We start from the raw sequence: 22,646 nt of genomic DNA, 5'->3' as shown, positions 1-22,646 counted from the left end.
ATGTTTGTGTCACATGGTGCAGGAGACCAGCATATCACCCCCCTGATGGACCTCCTCCCATGCAGTGAGTGGGGCAACGCCCTGCACAGTAAGCGTGGCGATGCGCCATTGCCCCACCCCACTAGTTTTTTGGCCATAACTTTTGACATAGAATAGAGATATTTCAATGTCATTAGTTTCATTGCATTCTGCATGAAATCATGCATTGAGTGATATATAACATGATGGTATTATTCAAAATACCAAGATTTAAAAAATTTTGGGTAGTGGTGGTGTCACCCCCCCTTTGCATGTTATCCTGTGTGGCTCACACACACACACACACACACACACACACACACACACCCTCCTAGCGACACCACTGGGAACAGACCTATTCTGTAGTTGGCTGGTAGGGGTCCAGTTGTGTGGCAGGTGGAAATTCAACATGCTGTTAACACTGCATGTGCTCAGTTGTTGCCTGTCACATGGGGTATGAACTGTAGGTTCAGTCCAAACTTGTGCTGGAACAAGCAAGCCAGGATGCTTGCGCTGTATCCAGTGCAGGATTGTGGCCAGAAGCAGCTTAGCTAGAGGCAAGGGGAAAGTCTTCCCCTTACCCCTGAGTAAGGGCTGCTGGCCCCAATGGGTCTCCTTAGACTTTCGCCACCTCCTGAGGTGTCACAAGTCCGATGACAGCAGAGCGGCTTGAAGCCCTTCTGTTCTCCCAGGGAATGGGGGTTGGGATCTGGCATAATTGCTGGATCCCAGCCCCTCTCCTTGCCCACCTGCCCCCAGGGCTGCCCAGGAATGCCTCCCTGGCTGCAATCCTAGCCACATTTTCCTGGGAGTAAACCCCATGGATTATAATGGGGCTTACTTCTGAGTAGGCCTGCAGAAGCTTGGACCATCAGGCTGCAGTTCTCGCCCCACTTTCCAGGGAGTGAGCCCCTTGGGCTATGATGGGGCTTGCTTCTGAGTAGGCATGCAGAGGCTTGGGCCGTAGGTCTCCAGTCCTCGTCCCACTTTCCAGGAGTAAGTCCCACAGAGTATAACGGGACTTGCTCCTGGGTAGTCATAGCTGGACTTAGGGCTACAATCCTGTCCACACTTTCCTGGGAGTGTGCCCCATTGATCTAATGGGACTTACTGAGGAGTATACAGGCATGAGATTGGGGCTGTGAGTTGCAAGCCAGCACAGATCCAGTGGCTCCTAAATGGGCACATAGGGGTACAAGGAACTGGGGCTTCCCATCTTGCCCTGACCTGCAGGAGGGCACTATCCCCAGCCCAATTCAGCTCCCCCCTGGGGGTGGCATAAAAGGGAGCACCTTACTAGCTTGCGCTGTGGCTGCAGCCTTCCCCCCCACCCCTAAACCCTGGCAACTTAGATGGTACTCCTGACAAGGAGCAGCCCGGGATCTGGTGGTCATGATGGTAGGGGAACTCAAAATACCTTATGGGGCTGTTGCCCCCCCCTTGTGTGGGGGGAAGGGAGCTTACGAGTATTGGGCAATCAGCCGTAATTTGGATGTGCCCTCTAGGGCCATCCCCTGTTTTGAATATGGGGACATAATATGCCCTGCCTGTCAGGGCTATGGCATATTGTGATCAGCAGGGCTATGCTTGTGATCCGCATTTTTTAGACTTTGAGCTTTACACTACGTAGTGAAACCCCACTGTGGGGGGCGGAGGATCCCACAGCAGGACTGGAGACATGCTGGTCTTGCCGCCCAAAGGGGCTTGGGGGAGCTGGAGAGATAGCAGTCACCTGATAGCTAGTGGCAAGGCTTAGTAGTCCGAGGTACTGGAGGATGACCATGGGTGCAGATCCCGCGTACTTTTGAGTGCAACTCAGCCAGCAAGTTCACTAGGAACAATTGTTCACAAGCACATGCCTGCAGTCTCTGCAGCACAAAGCAAGCAGTCTCCGCACACCTTAGGGTGGAGTTGGCCCTGATCTGGCCCCTGAGGGTGAGTACAGGATAGCTGCACAGAAGGGAGTTGGCCCCAATCTGGTCAATGAAGATGAGTACGGGATAGCCAGAAAGCGGTGCAGCACCAATTAGATTCCCCACTTTTTTCCTTCATTGGTTGAAGCCTTTGACCCGACCATCAGTCACCAATAAATTATGGTAGCAGTGTAGTGACTAGTTTCTTGGCCTGGGCCTCAGGGATTTTCGTTAGTTTTGGAAGATCCAAGTTGCAACCAGCATTGGGACTCTGCCAGCGTCTGGGGGCGGGGGGGCTTCACTTCTCTATGCATTTTGAAATGAACATGCAGACACTTTTGCCTGGCATGTCTCTTGAATAAATAATAACAGAGCTGAGGTCCTTCCCCCTTTTAGGAAGAGCATCTGGGCAGCTGGCTCAGGAGACAGGCCAGGACTCCCAGCACAGTCCTCCGAGACCTTGGCTCGACATTGACAGGTATGCTAACTGGCCATGGGTGGCATAACCTTGCGGATCCAGCTGCCTGGTTGCAACATGCAGGCTCGGCATATTTTGTCCCCCCTTTTCTCTCATGCCTTCGCTACTGGTGCTTGAGAGAAAGGCCTTTCAGTGGGGCCCAGGAGCATTGCATAGCTGTCACTTCTGTTTAAGTCAGGAGCATTAAGGTGGCTGGATTACACTACAGACTTGCAAATATAAAGGATACTGGCAGGCTTTAGTAGAACCGCCTTTATGGTTGCTGATTGGCACAAGCCAACTACCCACAGCATCATGTGCAGCAATTAACATGGACTCACTGTGTAGGCCAGTATCTTGGGATCTCTACAGGGGCGCATTTTTCCCCCACCCAGGAGGCGCTTGCCAAATCCAGGTTTGCTTCTCCCCCCCTACCAGCATTGTGGCACGATGATCACAGGTTGAGTCCTAACACAACATACTTGCACCTGCAGATGTATAAGGCTGACCAGAAGGGGCATGGACGAGGGTGCGGTGGTGGCTCCCCTAACTGTCAGCTGCCCAGCCTGCACCATGTCCAACCACCTGCACCTATCTCCTCCCAGGGAGGGCCCCCCCTTTTATGCAGGCACCTGAACTCCTCCCTGTTAATACTTCATCAGTTTCAGATGATATTTTAGGGACATATTTGGAGCCCCAGGCCGTCTTGGAGGATTGCTAGCTGCTTCGAAAGCTGCCAGGCCAGGCTTCAGCACCCATGGAGTTGAGAGGAGTGGATGGGGGCGCTCCAGTGCATTTAATGCTATGTTCTCCCTTTGCATCAGCAGGCATTTAACAACTCACTCGGTGGGCATGCTGTCCCTGCTCCTTGAGAGAGGGGGTATGTTCTGTACAGCCCCATTTAACAGGTGCGCCGCCCCTACTCCTTGAGGGAAGAGTGGGTTTCCATTACCAACCTGCTTAACAGAATTACTATCCCTTCTCCTTAGGAGAGGGTGTTGATCTGTTACTACCTACCAGGTGCGCTTCCATGACTCATGTGGGAGAGGTGGTTTTCTGTCAACAATGCACTTATCAGGAGTACTGCCCCTACTCCTTTCAGAGAGGGGGGTGCTACTTTGCCAACCCACTTAGTGGACATAATGCCCCTACGCCCTCGGAAGGGGGGAAGAGGTTCTGTTTATAACCCGCTTAGCGGGATTGTGGCCCTTTCTCCTTAGAGAAGGGTGCTGTTCAGTTACCAGCCCACTTAATGAGTGTGGGCGCACTGTCCTTTCTCCTTCAGGAGGGGGATGTTCTATTAGCAACCATTTAACAGGTGCTCTGCCCCTACTCCTTGGAGAGGGGTGATGTTCATTTACAGACCCCCCTTACGGGATTGTGGCCCTTCCCCTTGAGTGGGAGGATGTTCTGTTAACAGCCCGCGGTATGCTGCCCCCACTGCTTTAGGGGTGCAGTTGTTACCAATCCATTTAACGGGTTATGCTACCCCTGCTCCAGTGAGAGGGGGTGATGATTAGCAACCATTTAACAGGTGCTCTGCCCCTACTCCTTGGAGAGAGGTGATGTTCAGTCACCAATCTGATTAACGGGATTGTGGCTCTTCTCCTTGAGAGGGAGGAGGTTCCGTTAACAGCCCGCTTCACGGGTATGCTGCCCCCACTGCTTTAGGGGTGCTGTTGTTACCAGCCTGCTTAACGGGCGTGCGACCCCTGCTCCAGTGGGAGAGGGGTGATGATCTGTTAACAACCTGCTGGCAGGTATGCTGCTCTGTTCCTTTGAGAGAGGGGTGATGTTGTCACCAACCCGCTTAATGGGTGAGCGGCTCCTGGGGGGGGTGAGGTTCTGTTGCCAACCTGCTTAGCGGGTGCTCTAGGCTGACCCCTCCTGGTGGCAGGTGGTGCGGATTAGGAGGCATGAAATGGATTTTGGCGTGCACCTTCAGGCGGCATAGGCAGGGCAGCACCCAATTGCAGTCCTCAGGGGCTCGGCGGTACGAGGACGTAGGCGGGGCCCTGGCCGGGACCGCGGGGTCCGCCTCAGAGGCTCGAGGTGGCACAGCCTGTGGTCCGGCTGCCTTCCCCTTAAGGGACAGACCTGGATGAGCTGCGCTGCCTGAGAGTGGGGCATGGCTTGGAATCAGGTGCATGCCAGCCTGGGGGCAGATGTGTTCTGGTACCGCCCAGTGGTCCCGCCCCCGCAGCACGGGGGGCTTCGCTCCCTCTGCGGCTGCAGGTCTCAGCCTCCCCTTCGGTTGTAAATGCTAATAAAGTGGCCCTTTCTCCCATATCTGTTGTCTCGAGTGTTCATTGGACCGTGTGCAAAAAAACTGTTTTCACCCACCTCTAGTAATAAGTTACAATTTCAATTTATCTGTGAAATGGATAAAATCAATATATACTTTAAAACTGGTTTAGCATTTGAAATAAGGAAAACTGTCCATACACTTTCATACAACATGGGCAGAATATTAGAAAGGTTGAGAAATGTTTTAATGCTTCTAAATGCCTACTTTCCTTGGAAACTGTTGTAGAAACCACAACAAACAGCTTTGGAACCATGGATGCTGTACAGCAGAGATTGCAGAAGCCTTGGTGATACCATCTGATCACTTTTGCAACTAGACATGGAAACATTGTATTCAGAACACAGTTTCAACCATCATTTTAATCAAGAACTGTACATGTTTCTATGACCTTTACCACCATGTCATACAAAGGTACAGCGAGATATAAATTGGACATGGCCTATTTATGACTTCTGCAGTGCCACAGCAGGTGGCAATTTAGTGAGGGTTTTCAGCCTCCAGAAGGCCTTACAAGAATGCCTTCTGGAGGGGAGGCAGCAGGTACGGGGGGGGGGGGATAGCAAATGCCATCCCAGGCATCTGCTGCCCTGGACTATGTGGCCCCCTGGAACCCCCGCCAGGTACACCACTAAATTAGTGGTTTTCACAGACAAAAATAATTATGAGATGAATTAAAATTTACATCTTTCTCTGAACAAATTTACACTCTGTGTGGAATGTGTCATTGAGATTAGAAGGTGTACAATGGAAGAGAGAAAAAAACCATATGCTATTTCATTTTGCAATGAAATTAATATTTCAAAATTATTAGCAAAATTATTTCATATGCAGTGCAACTGGTTTAGAAACTCTAATGTGGAAATGTCATGCACGAAATGGCTTTGTCTACTGTATTTCAGAATCATCAAGAACCAAATGGTTCTTTAAGGAGACAAAACATCTTACAACAGAAGGAAATGAATAGATAAAAGATCTTAGAAACATATATTGAAAATTCAGCTTTCTCCAGACAATTAACTTCAAAAACTGCCCACACTAAAAAGACAGGGAAAATATGAACATGTTTTAATGTGAGTATAACAAGCTGTGAATGGTGTGGAAAAAGGTTCCAGGTCCTTAATTCATGTAGCTAACAGACTGTTTAGAACTGTGATTTGTTGAACTCCGGACAAAACTGTGGAGATAGAAAGTCACAGACCCTGTTTCACATATCCCATGCACTCTCAGGCTCCTCAGGAGGAGAACAAGGCACACCATAACAAGCTGTCCTGGTTGGTGTTGCGATCTGCCAGCCTGAGCTTTGGAAGAGTACCTTGGTGCCAACAGAGATGGAATTAAGGCTTCATCTTTCTTTCAGTCTGAGTAAGGCCTTTAACCTGGACACTCTTTGGCACCAAACCTTTTGGATATAAGAAAAGGGTGGCAATTGGCCTGTCTGCCCTCTCCAATATGCTTTTAAAATATTTATTTTAAAAGTTTATTGAACAAAAATGGGCATAGCACAAAATACAGAGTTGTGGTCAGGAATAATTAAAAAAATATAGAGTTTCTACCTACACATCTTCAGCACTAAGAAATCTACTTACATAATTCATCCTATCTCTTCCATTATGGGAAGGCTGGGTCATAGTCAGTAATTGACTCTTGTTCTCCTAGCTGAGCATGCAAAACCCAACTCAGTCTCCTTTTAAGTATTGTTGGGTCCTTCTCATTGGCTGGTCCCAATGCAGGAAAACCTAGCCTGTCCCCTTAGCCCCAATCAGGTGGGTGGAATCTGCCATTAGGCAGAAGCAACCAGAACCAAGTGCCGCAGATGTCATTCTTGACAATTGTTCGGAAGCATAAAGGTACCAGCTCATTATGTTATTTTTTCAGACCCTTTTCCCATTGAGCAATTGAAAATGTATCAGGGCTTCCTGGCCAAATAAGGATGTCAGGGGTGAGGAGGAGATCTTAATGGCAGCTGAAATAAGGCAAGTCTGAGCCAAAGCAGCTTCATTTTGGGCACAGAGAAAAACTTTAAGGGTAACAAGGTCCGGTTCACTAAAATCTATGAAAAGATATCAAAAGGCCACTCAAACTTCTCAGCTTGAGAGACATGTACAGAAAATCAAACATATCAACAAGAACTGGTTCAAAATCATTAGAAGCATGAGCAGCTTCATGCACAATGTTTTTTCTATGCAGGTGTAGGACAACAGCAAACTTTTCATGTCTTGCATGAAAAGTGCACTTGCTTATTTACCAATCTACCAATAGTAGATGGTAAGTGGCAAGCCATTACTGGTGGTCAGCTCACCATAGTGTGTACACAAAGCAGAACTGACGAGTGCGCTATCTTCACATTATAGCATAGAGGTACCTTCACTATTTTTTCCTATATGCAGGTAAGAAAGAACTGACATATTCCTTAGTAACTATATCAGCAATTATTTCAATGGATTTGTTATCTGACAATACTGCATAAACATTACACTTGTATTCCCATCATAGTGCCATTTCTTTGAATACTTGTTTTCTTTTGACAAAGTAGTAACATCTAATCTTTTGCTCATATTTTAGCTAATTTATTATTTTTAATAAATTACAAATATTTTTGAAAAATCAGCCTTCTTTATGAAATGTGCTTTTTGCTATATTGTATTGATCTCTTCTTCCTCTAAGATTGATGTGATGGAAGTCTGCAGGTATTTAAAAAGTCTGTAAATGGTATGACCCAATGACACTTTTTCATATCTGTGTGTGTGTATTCAGAACCTACAGCCCAACCCTGAGCTGCCCTGCGAGCGGGGCTGCCGTGGCACAAAAAATGGCTGCCATGGTATCCTGAGTGCGCCAGGCAGCTGGCAGTGGCTCCTCAGAAGAGGACATTCATCCCCTTCCTCTGAGTACAGAAAGTAGCCCCACTCTTTAGCTGGCACAAAATCAGAAAGCCACATGCAAAAGTCTTTTTGTTGAAAAGCAGTATATAAATACTGTTAATAATAATAATAATAATAATAATAATAATAATAATAATAATAATAATAGGGCTGCGAGGCCTGACATAGGACTCTGCGTCCAGCGGAGCTAAGCTCTGCCAGTCCCACCTCCTCCTGCCATGCTTTCCTCCCCATCTGTCCCAGAATGCCTCCTACCCACCTCCCCTCGTGCTCTCTGCCACCAGGCGCTTTGCATGGAGTGCCTGGCGATGAATCACCGGCTTCCAACCAGCTCTGGGTCAACTCCAGTGCTGGGCCAGCGATAATCCCTGCAAATGTGCCTTATGGCACATTTGCAACCGTGTGCACCGGTGGCAAGCCAGCGTATACTGCTCTGGATCGGCCCCTTAGTCAGAAAGTCATAATTACTGCAACTTTCGGTGCAAGCTTCATATAATCTTGCTGACTGCAAACTTCTCATAAGAACCTCAATCTCCATGAAACATCTTAATGTTATGGGCCAGTCTTTTCCTGTACAGCAGTGGTTCTCACAGTTTTAACCCCAGAACTCACTTTTTAGAATGAGAATCTGTCAGGATCTACCGGAAGCGATGTCTGACCAGAAGTGACATCATCAAGCAGGTCAATTTTTCACAATCCTAGGCTATAATCCTACCCACACCCAGGAATAAGTCCCATTGACTATCATTGTTAAAACCATATACATAGTAGCCTGTTAAAAGTACAGATCTGTAAGATTTCCCCAAATGAAGTCACATACCATGGCAGCATCAAGTCTAATATATTAAAAATAAAATATTGAAATGAATGGGGACCCTCCTGAAATTGGCTTATGACCCACCTAGTGGGTCCTGACCCACAGTTTAAGAGATACTGCTGTACAGAAATTATACGCACCTATACAAATTCCTCATAAATTTAGAGATGTTTTATTACTTGATTTCTGTAGCATTCTATAAAAAAGGAAAATAGAATTTTTAAGAAGTGTCTGTTTTTAAAGAACAAGCATAACAGGCACAAAGTATTTTGTTGATTCTGATTTATTTAAGAGCACATCAAAATTTTATGCCGAAGCTTTGGCTGACTGGAATGATATGCATACTTAAATTGTATCATTTTCTCATAGAAAAATGGTAAACATGACATATACATTCAGAGTTGAGCAAGATAAACATTGTCCATATTACAAATTTACATATATAAAATGAAATGTTTTCAATGAGAAGTTGCAAACCCATTATACATTTGGTATCTTTGAAGTACTTAAGGAATTCTCTTATAAACTACTGAAATATGCACAGCAATGTTATCGCAAGTTTAATAAGCAATTACACCTTCAAGGAGAATTGCTGAATAAGAATAAAAGTCTATATTCTTAATTTTATTTGAAGCTAGGCATCCTGCAATTTAACAGGCAGTATTGCTGTTAATGAGAATAATTCATTATTACTTATTGTAATTTTTAGAAGTATATTGAGGGTAATAGGAATTCAGTAACTCTTCAGGCCAAGAGTGACCATAGGACACCTGATATCTACATGTTTACTGACATACCTGAACAATAAAGCGCACACACACCCTGAATTACTAAAGATTTTGACAGTGCAAAGAAAATGTTAAACTGTCTTTAACCACTGCAAGCAAATAGTAGAAATGTAAAAAACAATGACAGAAACAGTATATGGGTGTCCAAGTGAATTTGTTTAGTGAATTTAAAACAGCAATTATATTTATTTGGTAATGCTGCAATGTCTTTAAATTTGAAAATGTAAGTAGTATCATCTATAGACATATAGTTACTAGCATGTAATATTAACAGACCAGCTGTTTCTGCTTTTCTTGATAAACTCCAATAATCTACATGTGGACTACTCTTTAAGCAGTATCCTCAGAAATGTGTGAAGCAAACTTTTCAACAAAATACAAGAACTTTAGGAAGACTGTAAACAGTAAATATCTTTGCTTTAGGACAGGAATTCATACATTAAAGCACAGATATTAACAATCAAATTATATTTGATTGTCAATGGTCTAATGTAAACATAAAAAGAGCACAAAAATTCAAGGATATACCATTCATAACTTACGACTATGCATACATTCAAACAGAAAATATAAAACAACAAAATAATGTTCTCTTTGGAAATGTATTTCAAGAAGAGATGTTTTCAGGTGCCAAGTTTCACCAGGTGTTAAGATGTTAATAATTAGGCCAAGATGTTAATAATTAGCTCATACTCATAAATACATGAACTGGTCAGACAAACTTAACTACATCAGCACTACCAGTGTTACTATAAAATGACCCGTACAACTGCCCCAAAGTAGTGGGGAGGAGGTGGTTTGCAGGAGCCATTCCTAAGCTGGTGAAGGCAGGAAAAAAGAATCCTTAAGGCTCTGGCAATGATTCAGATTCTGCACTTGGCTCCATCTGATGCAGCATGACTATGCACTGGGGTCGAGAGGAAAGTCTTGTTCCCTATCACAAGTTGCCAAGGGAGACAAGACCATCACTGAGAGCAAGTCTCTTAAATGTGATGAAGTGGCCATATGCCAAGCCATTCAGAATTGGAATGAAGATGTTTCCCATGAAGTTATTGGCTCTGGTACTAGATTTTGTATCCACTTCATCAACCCTTAGTTGTTCTGAGTCTTATCAGGTTGCAAAATTAAAAGTTGTTCTGACTATTTTAAATTACAGTGGGTCCTTTTATCTGTGGATTTGAACCACCATGGATGCCTCCTCATGCCTCAGAATGCACATGGGAGGTGTTCTGAGCACAGGGAGGCCTGCAGCCCACTTCACCAGCCTCCCCGTGCCTCTGAATGCCCCCAGAACTTCCTGGAGGCATTCTGAGGAGCTAGGAACACAATGCAGTGCAGGGCATGGTGCAACCTCCAGAGGGACTGGCACAACCTCAAAATAAGGTATTGTGGCGCTGCAACCCTGCCTCTACTTGGTCTTTATTTGGGACTCCAGCATTGTAGATTTTGATACCCGCTGGGGGTCCTCGAACCAATTATACTGTTTTACTATGCTTGTCATAACTTGTAGTCAGTATTCAATGTAGGGTTTCTGTAAATTTAAACTGAGCCTAACTTTCTATGATACTCCATTCTAATTGACATCTGAATAATTAGATGAGTATTTAAGTGGCTCAAAAGAAACCTGACCCATTACTTTCAAAGATCTCTATAGTAGGCTTATTTGCCATCCAGCATTCCAATCTAAAATGCACTTGCTATTCCAGGGTAAGGGGAACACACCCAGAGCTCTCTTTTTTCAGTGTTTTTTCAGGCAAGCAGTGTTTTTTCAGGCTGTTAACTTGAACAATGTTAATGCAGCTTCATGATGAAAATGTTTTCTTCCTTGCACTGGACCTGTGGCAGGCCAAATACAAAGCTGTGCTCCCCCCCCATGTACCCATGTGGGTCTCTTCCTAAGCTGCTCCTACAATACAAGCTAGTACATTAGGCTCTTTTGGTTTTGCTTTGTGCGGACACTTAGGACAACGTAGATGGCAACATTTTGTGCATTCTATTGATTAAAAATGAACAGTTTGTTAAAACTATGGGTGTAAACTTCTTTGCTTTCTGTATTTTAGAAACGATCACCTTTAACCTATATATACAATATATGCACTACAGTAATTGTTTTATATACAGATAAACACATTGTTACGAACACAAACAATTAGCTTTTGAAAGCTAACTTTTCTACAAAGCAATGTACTGCAAAAGATTGTAATGGCAGGGGCTTCCAGTTCTATATGATATTCTTAGTTTCTTCTGAGAGAGATTAAATGCTAATAGTTCATAAGTATTGTATTCTCCCCTCTTGTCTTTTTATTAAGCTGTCAAACATCAGGAGACGGAGCAGCATTGGTACCTGCAGATAAGTAAAACAGAAGAATGTTTCTTATAGTGGAAGAAAATGATAATGGATACTATCTAGTCAAAGGTAAGCATTTTAAAGCCCAACTCACAATCTTTGCTTTCCACAGGCACAGAGACAATCAAATAACTGAGAGCCCAATCCTCTGCCTGTCTACTCAGAAGTAGAGATGTGAAGGCCCGGAAAAAAACTGGAAAAATTAGGGGAAAAAAGGTTTTTCCTGAAGACTTTGTTTTTTTCCAAAAGATTGGAAAAATTGAAAAAAGAAAAAATTGATTATGGAATGTTTTATTTTAACATGATGAATAAAATATTTTAAGACAAGTTGTTCAAATATTTTCCAAATCATTTCTAAAAAAATGCATATGGTACCAGGATACCATGGATAAGATTGGGCCTGGGCAGTCCAATCAGCTGCCTGGAGTGACCAAGCTTGGTGGCACCGAAAAGGGCTGCTGCCGAATCCTGCGCCTCCTGCAGCTCTGTGGGAGAAGGGGACGTTTGTCCCCTTCCCCCGAGTAAGGTAAGCAGCCCCACAATGGGGCTACTCACTTTACCGCCGAACTTTTGGTCGAGTAAACTGGTAGAGTAAAGGCGCTCGTGTAGGGCGAGCAGCCTTACCCGAGCGCCCTGGATCCTGCAGAGCTCAGCTCTGCGGATCTTCCTCCCACCACGCCCCCGTCCATGCCCCTGCTTCCCATTCTGCAGCCCAGTGGTCCAGGAGACCGCCAAGCCATGGAACTTGGGCCACAACCCAGGGCTAGCCTCCCGCCCCACCCCGTCGGCCCCCCACGCCCCCACCTCCCATTCTGCAGCCCAGCGGTCCAGGAGACCACTGAGCTGCAGAACTTGGGCCACGCTGGGTTAGCACTGGTGGGAGCCCGGTGGTAAGCCCCGCAAAAGTGCCTTATGGCATGTTTGTGACTGTGGCTGGAAGCACGGAGCTGTGCCGCTGACCACAGGATTGGGCTCTGAATCATTTAGCTACATTAGTTTATCTTTATAACCTTTGTATCAATAATGATTTAATTATTACTAATCTGGTTCTTTACTTCCCCTACCCACAACCATAGTGTCTTGCAAACTTCTTGCAAACTAACCATTAAATTATTTTTTTTTCCTACTCCCCTCAGGAAAATGGTGAGACCAACATCTAGCATATGGAGGCATTTTCACATTACAAATTCTTCTGAGAAGAAAAATGTGATTTACAAATATAGTCAGATGAAATATGCATTTCCAAATGCTACCAGGATGACAAAACACATTATTGTATGTAACAAGTGTCCTGTAGATATTAAAAAATCCTTTATGGATCTAAGTGAAGAGGACCACAATGATGAAAATGCACATAGTTTTTCTTAACGTTCTCGTTCAAGAAGTCCTCTTTCTACTCCATCTGTAACATCAGCAGCAACACAAAGTGTTGGGATTATATTTTTTTAATATGCTAGTTGTGATAATTTTATGCCAAATCAAATTGTCCATAGTCATATTTTATGCTCCTAAAGTAACAGAATGACTTGCAATCTGGAAAGGAAAAAAAGTTTTAATGTAGCATTTTTTCAATTTTTCCAAAAATTTCTGTTTTTTCCCCAAAAACCAGAAAAAAACCAGGTTCTTTCTGAGCTTCAAAATTTCCAGAAATTTTACATCTATATTCAGAAGCAAGTCCCATTATAGTCAATAGGGCTTATTCCCAGGAAAGTGTGGATAGGATTGCAGCCTAAATGTTTCCCTGTCCCAAAAGGGCTCACGGACTAAAAAGATGCAAAAGAAACAGCAGACAGCCACTAGAAAAGATACTGCACTGAATAGGGACAGTTACTCTCCTTTGCTAAATACAAAAGGCACACCACTTGAGAAAGCACCTCTTTGTCCAGTCAGCAGGGGTCAACTGATTGATAGTAGTCTTGAACTTTTAGAAATGACTGAATTTAAACTCTGAAAATAGATCAAATTTGTTTTAAAAAAGCTTCCATATCACCATTCCCCCAAGGGACCCAGGCAACACACCAAAATTACAATTATCTGTAATTATAAAAAAAATTACAAATATTTCTTAATAATGATACAGATGTTTTTCAAACTTACTTGTGAAGCACTTTTCTACACATCTCCGATCCAAACCGACTTCAAGCAGTGTTGGCTGGATTTTAGCAGGGGTATATGTATTTAAAGAACATTTTCTTGATGGTGCATCCAAAACTGATGTGGAAGCTAAAAGGAAAAAAAGGCTGTTTTTTCAAAGTTGTTTTGTCTTACTCTTTGTCAAGTAACTACATATTATCAATGCTGAAGTAACAACAGATTATAAAATGCTTAAGTCAGGACCCTGTCACTTTCTGAACATAGCTACACTTTTTTTTGGTAAAGAATGCACACTGCAGTATTAAAATGCTGTGTGTTTTGCCCAAATATTACTCTTCTGTACAAATCTTAGGAGTCGTAACATCACTTTACGATGCTTAGATATTTACTACGTCCCCAAGATAACATACTAGTTCCATTCTGGTGGTTTGTCCAGAAGTTGGAATATACATTAAGGTGAACCTCTTGCTGATCCAGTGCTATTGTGCAAAAGCATCACAACATATAGATTACACCTATGCAAAAGCACTGACACATTAGTCTGTAACTTGGGGACCCAGTGTACCATTTTTGCTTCCAAGAAACCAGTTCAGAACCTGAAGGCTATGTCAAAAGACTGAAGGTAGTTCGCATGTCCAGCAAACAGTAGCATTTGACTCACAAAAATGTCAAGAAATCTGGAAGGCAATGTTTAAAACTAAACTAATCTGGCTGCAGTTGTCATAGTGTCCAAGGTTAAATAAGCTGCTTTAGCTGCATGAGAAGGGCTGTGTGCCAAATACAGCTTCCTTTTTCCTTTCTCTCCCAGCAGCACCTTCTCCCCACTACCAACTGCATTTGAAATAGTCCTGAGGTGTATGCATTTTTTTTAAAGCTGCATGTAGCACAGAGATGGGGCAGGTAAGGGAAAACAATAAAGGCCTCACTAGACATGCTATCTCTAGATTAATGCATAATTATATAATGTATAATGTATACAATGTATAATGTATAATTAATGCATAATTATACAATGACATTGACTACTAAAAAAAGATTCCATACAGCATCCAAGACAGGCACCGTGTATTGTGTGACTAATATTTTAAATTTGCATTTTTTTAACATTTCAAATATATCTGAGAAGGCAGTTGTAATGTGGGTGGTGTGCTTAAAATGCCAAGTAATGGAAAAATATTTTTTTTATTAAATTGAAGGACCTGTATATCGGCCCTAAACCAGGAAATACTGGTATTTTAAAATTTTATTTTAAATATTTAGCTATCAATATTATGCAGTTTGAAAAATAGTAAACATAAAGGTAATTACGGAAAGAAGCTGTAGACATCTGTGGAAGATTTTCACATGAAGCAGCAGCAATGGAGGCAAGAAAGTCATCCACCTGCTTTAATGATAAGGAGTTATGGAGAGTTTCTAGAGGACAGATGGAAGGCACCATAGAATACAATTCAAAGCCTGAAAAAGAAAAAAGTATACTACAGATTTCCAACATTAAAAAATGCAACTGAGCTATTAATACTAAGTAAGGAAGTGATCAATACAAGTGATCACAGAATTTGAAGAGATCCATATACTCCATGCATCTCCAAGTTCTTTTGTGCAGTAGGCCTTTCCAGATTTCCATTCCTCACTACAACTCCTCACACTGCATTAGAAGCACATCCAAAGTGGCTTTAAAAAAAGAAAAAACTTCCTGGAGAGGGTTTTCAGGAGTAGGCACATGGTACATATGGGTCTTCATCAAAAACAGTGGCCGAAGAATCTGAGCATATGCTCTTTGGTTCCCACTCCAGTTAAGTAAAATATTAATATAAATACATGCAAATATAACATTACACTTTAATCACCACTTCAGATACTAAAGCAATATGGAGCTGGACTACAAGAATATCTTATTATACTGTGTACTAACCTCAAAGTTACATATACAGGATACAGAACATGCACATTTAAAATGAGTTCAAGGCACAATTCGACCACCAGCTACATCTGCATAGTTCTACTGATCCACTCTACTTTCGTAAGACAATCCCTTTCTTGATATATGTTCAATTTATAAGCTTCATCACAAGTTTGACTTGGAACATTATTTAAGATAAATGTTCAGTATTTCCAAAAGTTATTACAAAAGCCACCACTTGGTTCTTCCAGCAAAATGGAAGCAAGACTATGAAATATTTTAAATTGTCGTTTTCTCAGAGGAAAGCTAGGACCAACCCCTTTAATATATTTTCAGAATGGAAGAGTATACTAAGTATCTTTTATATTATTTACAAAGAGCTTCATTACTTTTGAAACAGTTACTATCAAACCCCAAATAAATATGAACTCTGTTAGGCAACATAAGTACAGACATACTTTCATAACCAACCATGCATCCTTGCATTAACATTGATTGCAAAGCATATCAAGTACATATATAGGCTTAGAAAAACACTTCTGTGAACTCATGTTGATGTTGCTACAAAAAAATTATGTCCATATATAGCTTTAATAATGTAATTTTATCAAACTGTGAAATTTCTTCCAAGATCTGTATTTCAGTGAAAGGACAATTAATGAAGTGTTCATATTTTCAGTTCAAGGTACATTTCAAAATGCAATAAAAAGAGGTTCCATAATTTATTGTAAAGGATTCTTATACCAATATTATCTGGGATCACTTTTCTCATTTTAAATAGATACAGAAAGAATCCTACAAAATTTCATGTGCAAAATAATATCTGCCAGATAACATATTCTGTATCTTATTTAATTGCAGCAGCTAAGCTTCTCTATGTGGGTCAAATTAATTGTATTTAATACACATTATAAATCTTCTAAAATACAGCACTACACATGCAGGCAAGCGCAAACCCTTTCTTTGCATTACAGTAAATTCCACAAAAACTGCAGCTTTCCCTGACTGGAGAAAAATCCACAATATATCTTCATGAATATCTATGGGATTCCAAGAAATTTAGTGGGACTATGACAAAACACTTTCTTTTTTAAAATTAAAATGCTCCTGTCTGTTTTAAAGCACAGACATCAATACCCTTGAAAAAAATGCTCCAAAAAAGATTCTTAAAAAGTTAAGCTGAGGAAGTTTAAAATAATATTTCTGCTTACTTCTTCCAAGTCTGCCTACTCAGGCAACAAAAATAAACTAATTACTTATGCCCACACCCACCTTCTAGCAGTTTCCTTATTTAGCAGTTTCCTTACTGAGTTGTCAAGTATTAGAACAATGTAACATTTGCTAAAAGGCCATTTCCACTGGACTGAAAGTGAGAATTGTAAAAATCTATCCATTTGTGTTAAGTCTTTTCAAAGAAGCCACCTACATATTAAACAGTATTTTCAATGTTTGATCAGCTATCATGAACAATTGACTATCACAAAATTCATTTCCTTCAAAATGCAAGACAATGAAAGGGTTAGCGCAGCTACTTAGAAAGCCACCCTGCCGTCTTACATTTGAAAGCTTAAAGACATACCACTGGAGCCTAGAAATTCCTCAGAGGAAACCGACCAGCACCTAAAGAGGTCTGGATGTTCTGCACAGAGGCCCAGAAAATAAGGTAAAGTACTGTCAGAAGACACTTGTTTCACCATGTTCCTTGAACTCAAGATGGAAGGGAGGGGAAAGACTGAAATGGGTTAGACTGAAATTAATACCTTAAAGTTACAGAAGTCAAAGAAAAGGGGAGATCCCAATGAAAAGCTGAAGAGACAATACACCACCAGCCTATGTTTTCAAAGCAGGTACAGTCATCCCCAAGAACCTCAGGGGGTATGTTTAGGGTTCAAGTAATAACATATAAGCATGCATTAAACTGTGAAGATTCGAAGGAATATATTAAATGGATCAGAGTAATCACAATGAAGTTGTGATTAAGGGATACTATGCACATAGAATTTAGATCTAATGTGCTGAGTTGGTTACTGAAGATATAAAAGGAATTTGCCTAATTACATAAACAATGCTTGGCTCTCAAAGCCCAACTTTCAATTGTTTTGCATTACTAAATGGAGGTTCTCTCTCATTTGAGCAATTATTCAAATTTCTCATTGACAAAGAACTACTATTTATGCTTTTAACTTTTATGAATTATAGTAGTAGTAGTAGTAGTAGTAGTAGTAAAGGTTCTTCAAGACTGAAGTAAATTTGCAGTTTTATTTCACTCTCTTTTCTATGCAAATGTGTTGGATGGTATAAACAAAGATCAGTAGTTTCATAAGACACCTGGTTACTTTACCATTGTACTCTGTTAGTGAATGATATTGGAATTTTTTGAAAACAGAAAATGAAATTGGGGATCTCATTATTGTTTCACTTGTGTTGTAAAAAAGTTGACTCACTGAAAGGAATAATTCAGTGACAATGCTGGTGCAAAAATATTTAATATGTGAGGGGAAGAAATACTTTCTAACATTTAATTTTAGCAATTAAAAGATGTACAGTAATTTGGAAAAGTTTGTGCTCATTCCTCAAGAGGAAAGTATAGTGTGGTAGACAATTAAGTAAAGCACTTAAGCTACTGGCATAAAGGAAGGGGCATTTAAATGAAGTTAAAGTAGACTTCTGTCAGTTACAAAGTGGACTAACAAAGGTTTTCCCTTAACTTTTTAGTGTCACTTCAGGAAAGATGGTAGCAAACACCAGTAGCAATTTAAAATGAAGTAATGAGTTAACAGAGGATAGGTTCATCAATGGCTGTCAAATGTGTTGTGCTAGATAAGTGAAACCTCCATATTCAGAAGCAGTATATATACAAGTCCCAGATGTGAGGGAAAGACAATGGGAAAGGGTTCTAACTTTCATTCCCTACTTGTGAATTTCCCAGGCCATTTGGTGGTCACTATTGGAAACAGAATGTTGGAAAAGATGCATCTTTGGTCTGATTAGCAAGGCAGTTCTTAAGTTGAATTCCAAAAGTCCAGAATAAAGGTATTTAAAACAGCAGAAGGCAAAGAATGCTAAGTTGTGTAAAAACAGTTGTGTAAAAAAAAAACAACACTAGGAGCTGTTTAAGAGCAGAAAGATTTTTAAACAAACACTAGACATAGTTATTGCTTGACTCATGAAGAAGAGTTTAGTCATGAAATTCATTTAATTTTTCATATTCCTCCCACCCCCAATATTTTATGAGCCAATTTTTAAAGTTAAAATTAAAATTAAAAGGGGAAAGGGATTTAAACTATTGATATGTCTAATAAACACACACCTGGCCATGGGATTGGTTGGAATTAGGAAGGATGATGGTGGACAATACTATACACCCCATGTTTTGGAAGGGATGAAGCAAGGGAGTATTTTTTTTAAATAAAAGCAAAACATACCATTGGTTGGGTGTCGAGCAAATGAGATAGAAAACCTTTTAACAGCAGAACCACGTGTGGTGTCTGAGAAAGAGAAAAACAGGTACCTGAAATTTAAAACAGCTACCAAAAGAGGGACATTTCAAGATAGGACAGAAGATTTAAAAAAAGTGAAGAGGAAGTTAGAATTAAGTGGCATGCAGTAGGGTTTGGAAAAAGTGCATACCCCAAACAGATTTAAAAGTTGATAAACTCTGATTGTTGATATTAATAGATGTTTAATGGAGTATATGGGGGAGGCACATATGATCTTGTGATCCTGGCATACAAGTTATACATAGAGTTCAATACAATGGAAGTGACATCAGGAGGAAAAGTTGCATTTTTTTTAATCCTCAAAAATGTTAACACACACTGTATTAGTACTGCTTTGCAACAGTAGAACTTGTTCCTGATATTTATACTCCATTCATTGAAGCCAAAAACCCTAGCCTTTTTTAAATTCCATGAAAAAAAAATCTACTTCTTAATACTTTACAATTAAAGTATCTCCTTTGGCCCCTCTGCAAATGTTTCCATCCAGTTTTAGAAAACCGTAACCAAATTACACAAATTTAAGTTATAAATTGCATTCTTTCAAAAATACCAGAATTTTAAAAATAGGCTGAACTTCTTGTATTTATAGGATGAAGTATGTTGCTGAAGAAGGAATAAACACACCTGCTTTTAAGTCTATAAAGGCCTAAAAATTAAAGACATAAAATTCTTTACAGTTAAAACTAGCAAACAGTAATCTACGTTTCTACAGTATTCAGTTAACTATTCTAAGGTTTTTTTTTCCCTTTTGACATTTAATGTGTGCCTATGAATGGGTGTATGTAAGTGCATGTGCGAAAGTGTGCACATACCATCTATGCAGCCAGAAGAAGTCAGTTTTTTACGATGAGAACGAGCATAATCCTGTAGGTTAGGTGCACTTGAAGAAACCCCAAGCACAGAGGTGCTAAACAGGCCCGCACAGTGAGACCCTGATGGGAGTTAGAGAAAATACATAGAGCAACCAGGTGTTCTTCTAATCACATTGGGGATGCATGCAGCATGCAAGCATATTGCTCTTACCACACAAAAGGTATCTTCTGGCATTGCCTTGAACAGGTTCACAATATGCTCATAATGTAGAAGTGGAGCTTGTATGGTAATAACTACTATAATTTATTCTGCTTCTATGGATCAGTATTTCCTTTACTAATTGTATACAAAAAAGACTATATTTTACCAAGCCTGGCAACTGAAAATGAAACTAAATCCCTTGGTTAAAGAAAGAAATTATCAATGTAAAATAAAAAGGAAGAATGAAAATAGCATTAAAAATTTAAATTGCAATCCTAGGCACATTTTCCTCAGAATAAGTCTTACGGAACAAAATGGGAAGTACTTCTGAATAGACATGCATAGGATTGTGCCGCTGACCCTTAAGGCCCCAATTCTAAGCCAGGGCTGCACTGGCAGCCATAGCGCTGCTCTGGCAACTGCCATCATGAGAGTTCTGTAAGACACAACGCTGCTGCTGGTACACTGGCACAGAAGCCAGTGCCACTTGGTGCTGGGCTCAGGCGCCGGGAAGAAGTGCCATGGGAGTTCCAACCAGTGTTCTCACCAGCCAGCAGTGAGGCTTTTGGGGGTGGGGGCAAGCACAGGGAAGGCAGAGGGAGGGCCAAAGTGGGTGAAGGGAGGGCAGACTGAGGGGAGGATCAGGTCTGGGAGGGGCAGGGTGCCTATGGCCCCTCCAGAGCCTGAAAGACCAACACATGTCTGCTAAATAGTGGAGACCCATTGCCAACAGCAGAGTTCGACACGGTGAAAGGGAACAACCATTCCTTTACCCTAGAGACATGGGCGGTTGCCCCAGTCTCATAGGCAGTCATTTTGGCACTGCTGTACTGTTGGGTGCCACCATGAACCTGTTAAAAATAAGCACTAAACTACAAAAATGGTAGAGAGTACAATTTATGAAGAGCTTTTCATATGCAAGCAGCACTGAAATTCAGTGAACATGGTTAAAATTTCTTGCAGTTTTACTCATGTCCTATGAGACATTTCCCATTGAATATCCCTAGTATCTTCAAATCATCATTTATGACGTTATATATAAATTGATGTAGTTATGAATTTTATACATTAGAAAACTAACCTAAATGAAAACATTTACACTTGTTACAAAGATTTCAGTCAGTATAAGTACAGTAAATTCCACACATTTTGAAAAAATAATCTGTTCCAACAACAGTAGTTGAAGGTAAAATTTGTCTAAAAGTTTAAAAAAATGATTTTTTTAAAAAGCCACTGTTTACTTCCGTTATTCAATTATTAATCTTTTTTGAGAAATTAGAAAAACAGACTACAACTGGGGTGCCCAAACACCTGCCCTGGGGCCACTTGCGGCCCTCAAGGATACCCAATCCGGCCTGCAGGGAGCCCCCAGTCTCCAATGAGCTCTGGCCCTCTGGAGACTTGCAGGAGCCCATACTGGCCCAACACAACTGCTCTCAGCATGATGGCCAACTGTTCAACCTCTCATGTGAGTTGTGGGACAAGGGCTCCCTCCACTGCTTGTTGTTTCAGTTCAGTTGTTTCAGGTCAGTCTGTGATACAGAAGTGGCAGCAAAGGAAAGGTCGGCCTTGCTTTGTGCAAGGCCTTTTAAAGGCCATGAGCTATTGCAAGACCTTCATTCATATATATAAATTCCATTTCTAATGTATTCATTTATGTAAATTCAAATTTGAAATGTAAATTAACACTTTTTTTTCCAGCCCCCAACACAGTGTCAGAGAGATGATGTGGCCCTCCTGCCAAAAGGTTTGGACTCCCCTGTCAACCTCAGTATTTTTTCTTTATAAACAATTCTGCAAGCATCTCACTTCTAATCTAACTTTAAAAAAAAATGAGGAAGAGTCTACTTTAGATACAATTCACTGACATAAATTTCATCTTATGGTACTTGCGCAGGACAGATTTCTCCTATTCTTTGCTCTCTGATTTCCAAGCTTTTAATTTTCTTTCTAACAATAACCAGCTGATCCAAAGTATCTGTTATTACCATCAAAGACCAAATAGTGAGGAAAACATCACTGGCACATGTGATAAACACAATAATAAACAAGTGCCTTATCTGTGGCAAAAGCTTTGAAACCAAAAGATATATCTTCACTTACATACACAAATAGATCAGTTTTCTTTAACAATGATGTGATGTATCATAGTGAACAGTTTGTACAATTACTGAAGAATGTTAGAAAAATTAAAATCCAGTGATGAAGAGCACTGATGTATCCATTTTGCTAGAAAAACATTTGACATATGAACAAATCAAAGAGGTATATACAGGTGTATACAGGCTGAGACTAATTATTTGCGTGGGTTCCTATCCAAGCACTCACATGGATTAAAAAAACGCACTATAGCAAATCAATTTAAAAAACAAAGTTTCTTTGCTCCAGTGATTGAAAAACAGCCTTGCTGACCTTTTGACTCTAAGAGTCATTAAGAAGACAATCCATCAGCACTTCACTCAGCCCCTCCCTTCACCAATGCAAAATGACCACATTTCTTTCATGTGCTGGGGGAAGGGAGGGGTCCGAAGGAGAGAGAAGGATTGATGGATTGTTAGCCTACTGCCCTCTCTCTCATTAAGGAGGCTGTTGTTAAAGGACTGTTCAG

At 41.1% G+C, this 22,646-nt stretch overlaps 1 protein-coding gene across 1 annotated transcript in view; it reads right to left on the bottom strand.

The window, feature by feature from the left end:
• Positions 1-8,662: 8,662 nt before the first annotated feature.
• Positions 8,663-22,646, bottom strand: part of PPIP5K2 (diphosphoinositol pentakisphosphate kinase 2) — an 81,149-nt gene continuing 67,165 nt past the window's right edge. Inside the window, exons 28-33 of the mRNA XM_066616928.1 lie at positions 19,837-19,956; positions 18,950-19,012; positions 17,104-17,163; positions 14,933-15,079; positions 13,628-13,753; positions 8,663-11,527 (exon numbers count right to left, since the gene is read on the bottom strand). Coding sequence (XP_066473025.1) covers positions 11,496-11,527; positions 13,628-13,753; positions 14,933-15,079; positions 17,104-17,163; positions 18,950-19,012; positions 19,837-19,956 — 548 coding nt within the window. The 3' untranslated portion in view covers positions 8,663-11,495. The remainder of the gene's footprint in view (positions 11,528-13,627; positions 13,754-14,932; positions 15,080-17,103; positions 17,164-18,949; positions 19,013-19,836; positions 19,957-22,646) is intronic.

This window comes from Tiliqua scincoides, chromosome 2 (genome assembly GCF_035046505.1).
Source record: "Tiliqua scincoides isolate rTilSci1 chromosome 2, rTilSci1.hap2, whole genome shotgun sequence".
NCBI lineage: Eukaryota > Metazoa > Chordata > Lepidosauria > Squamata > Scincidae > Tiliqua > Tiliqua scincoides.
The sequence above is the reverse complement of the archived record's forward strand: the minus strand, read 5'-3'. Positions and strand labels throughout refer to the sequence as shown.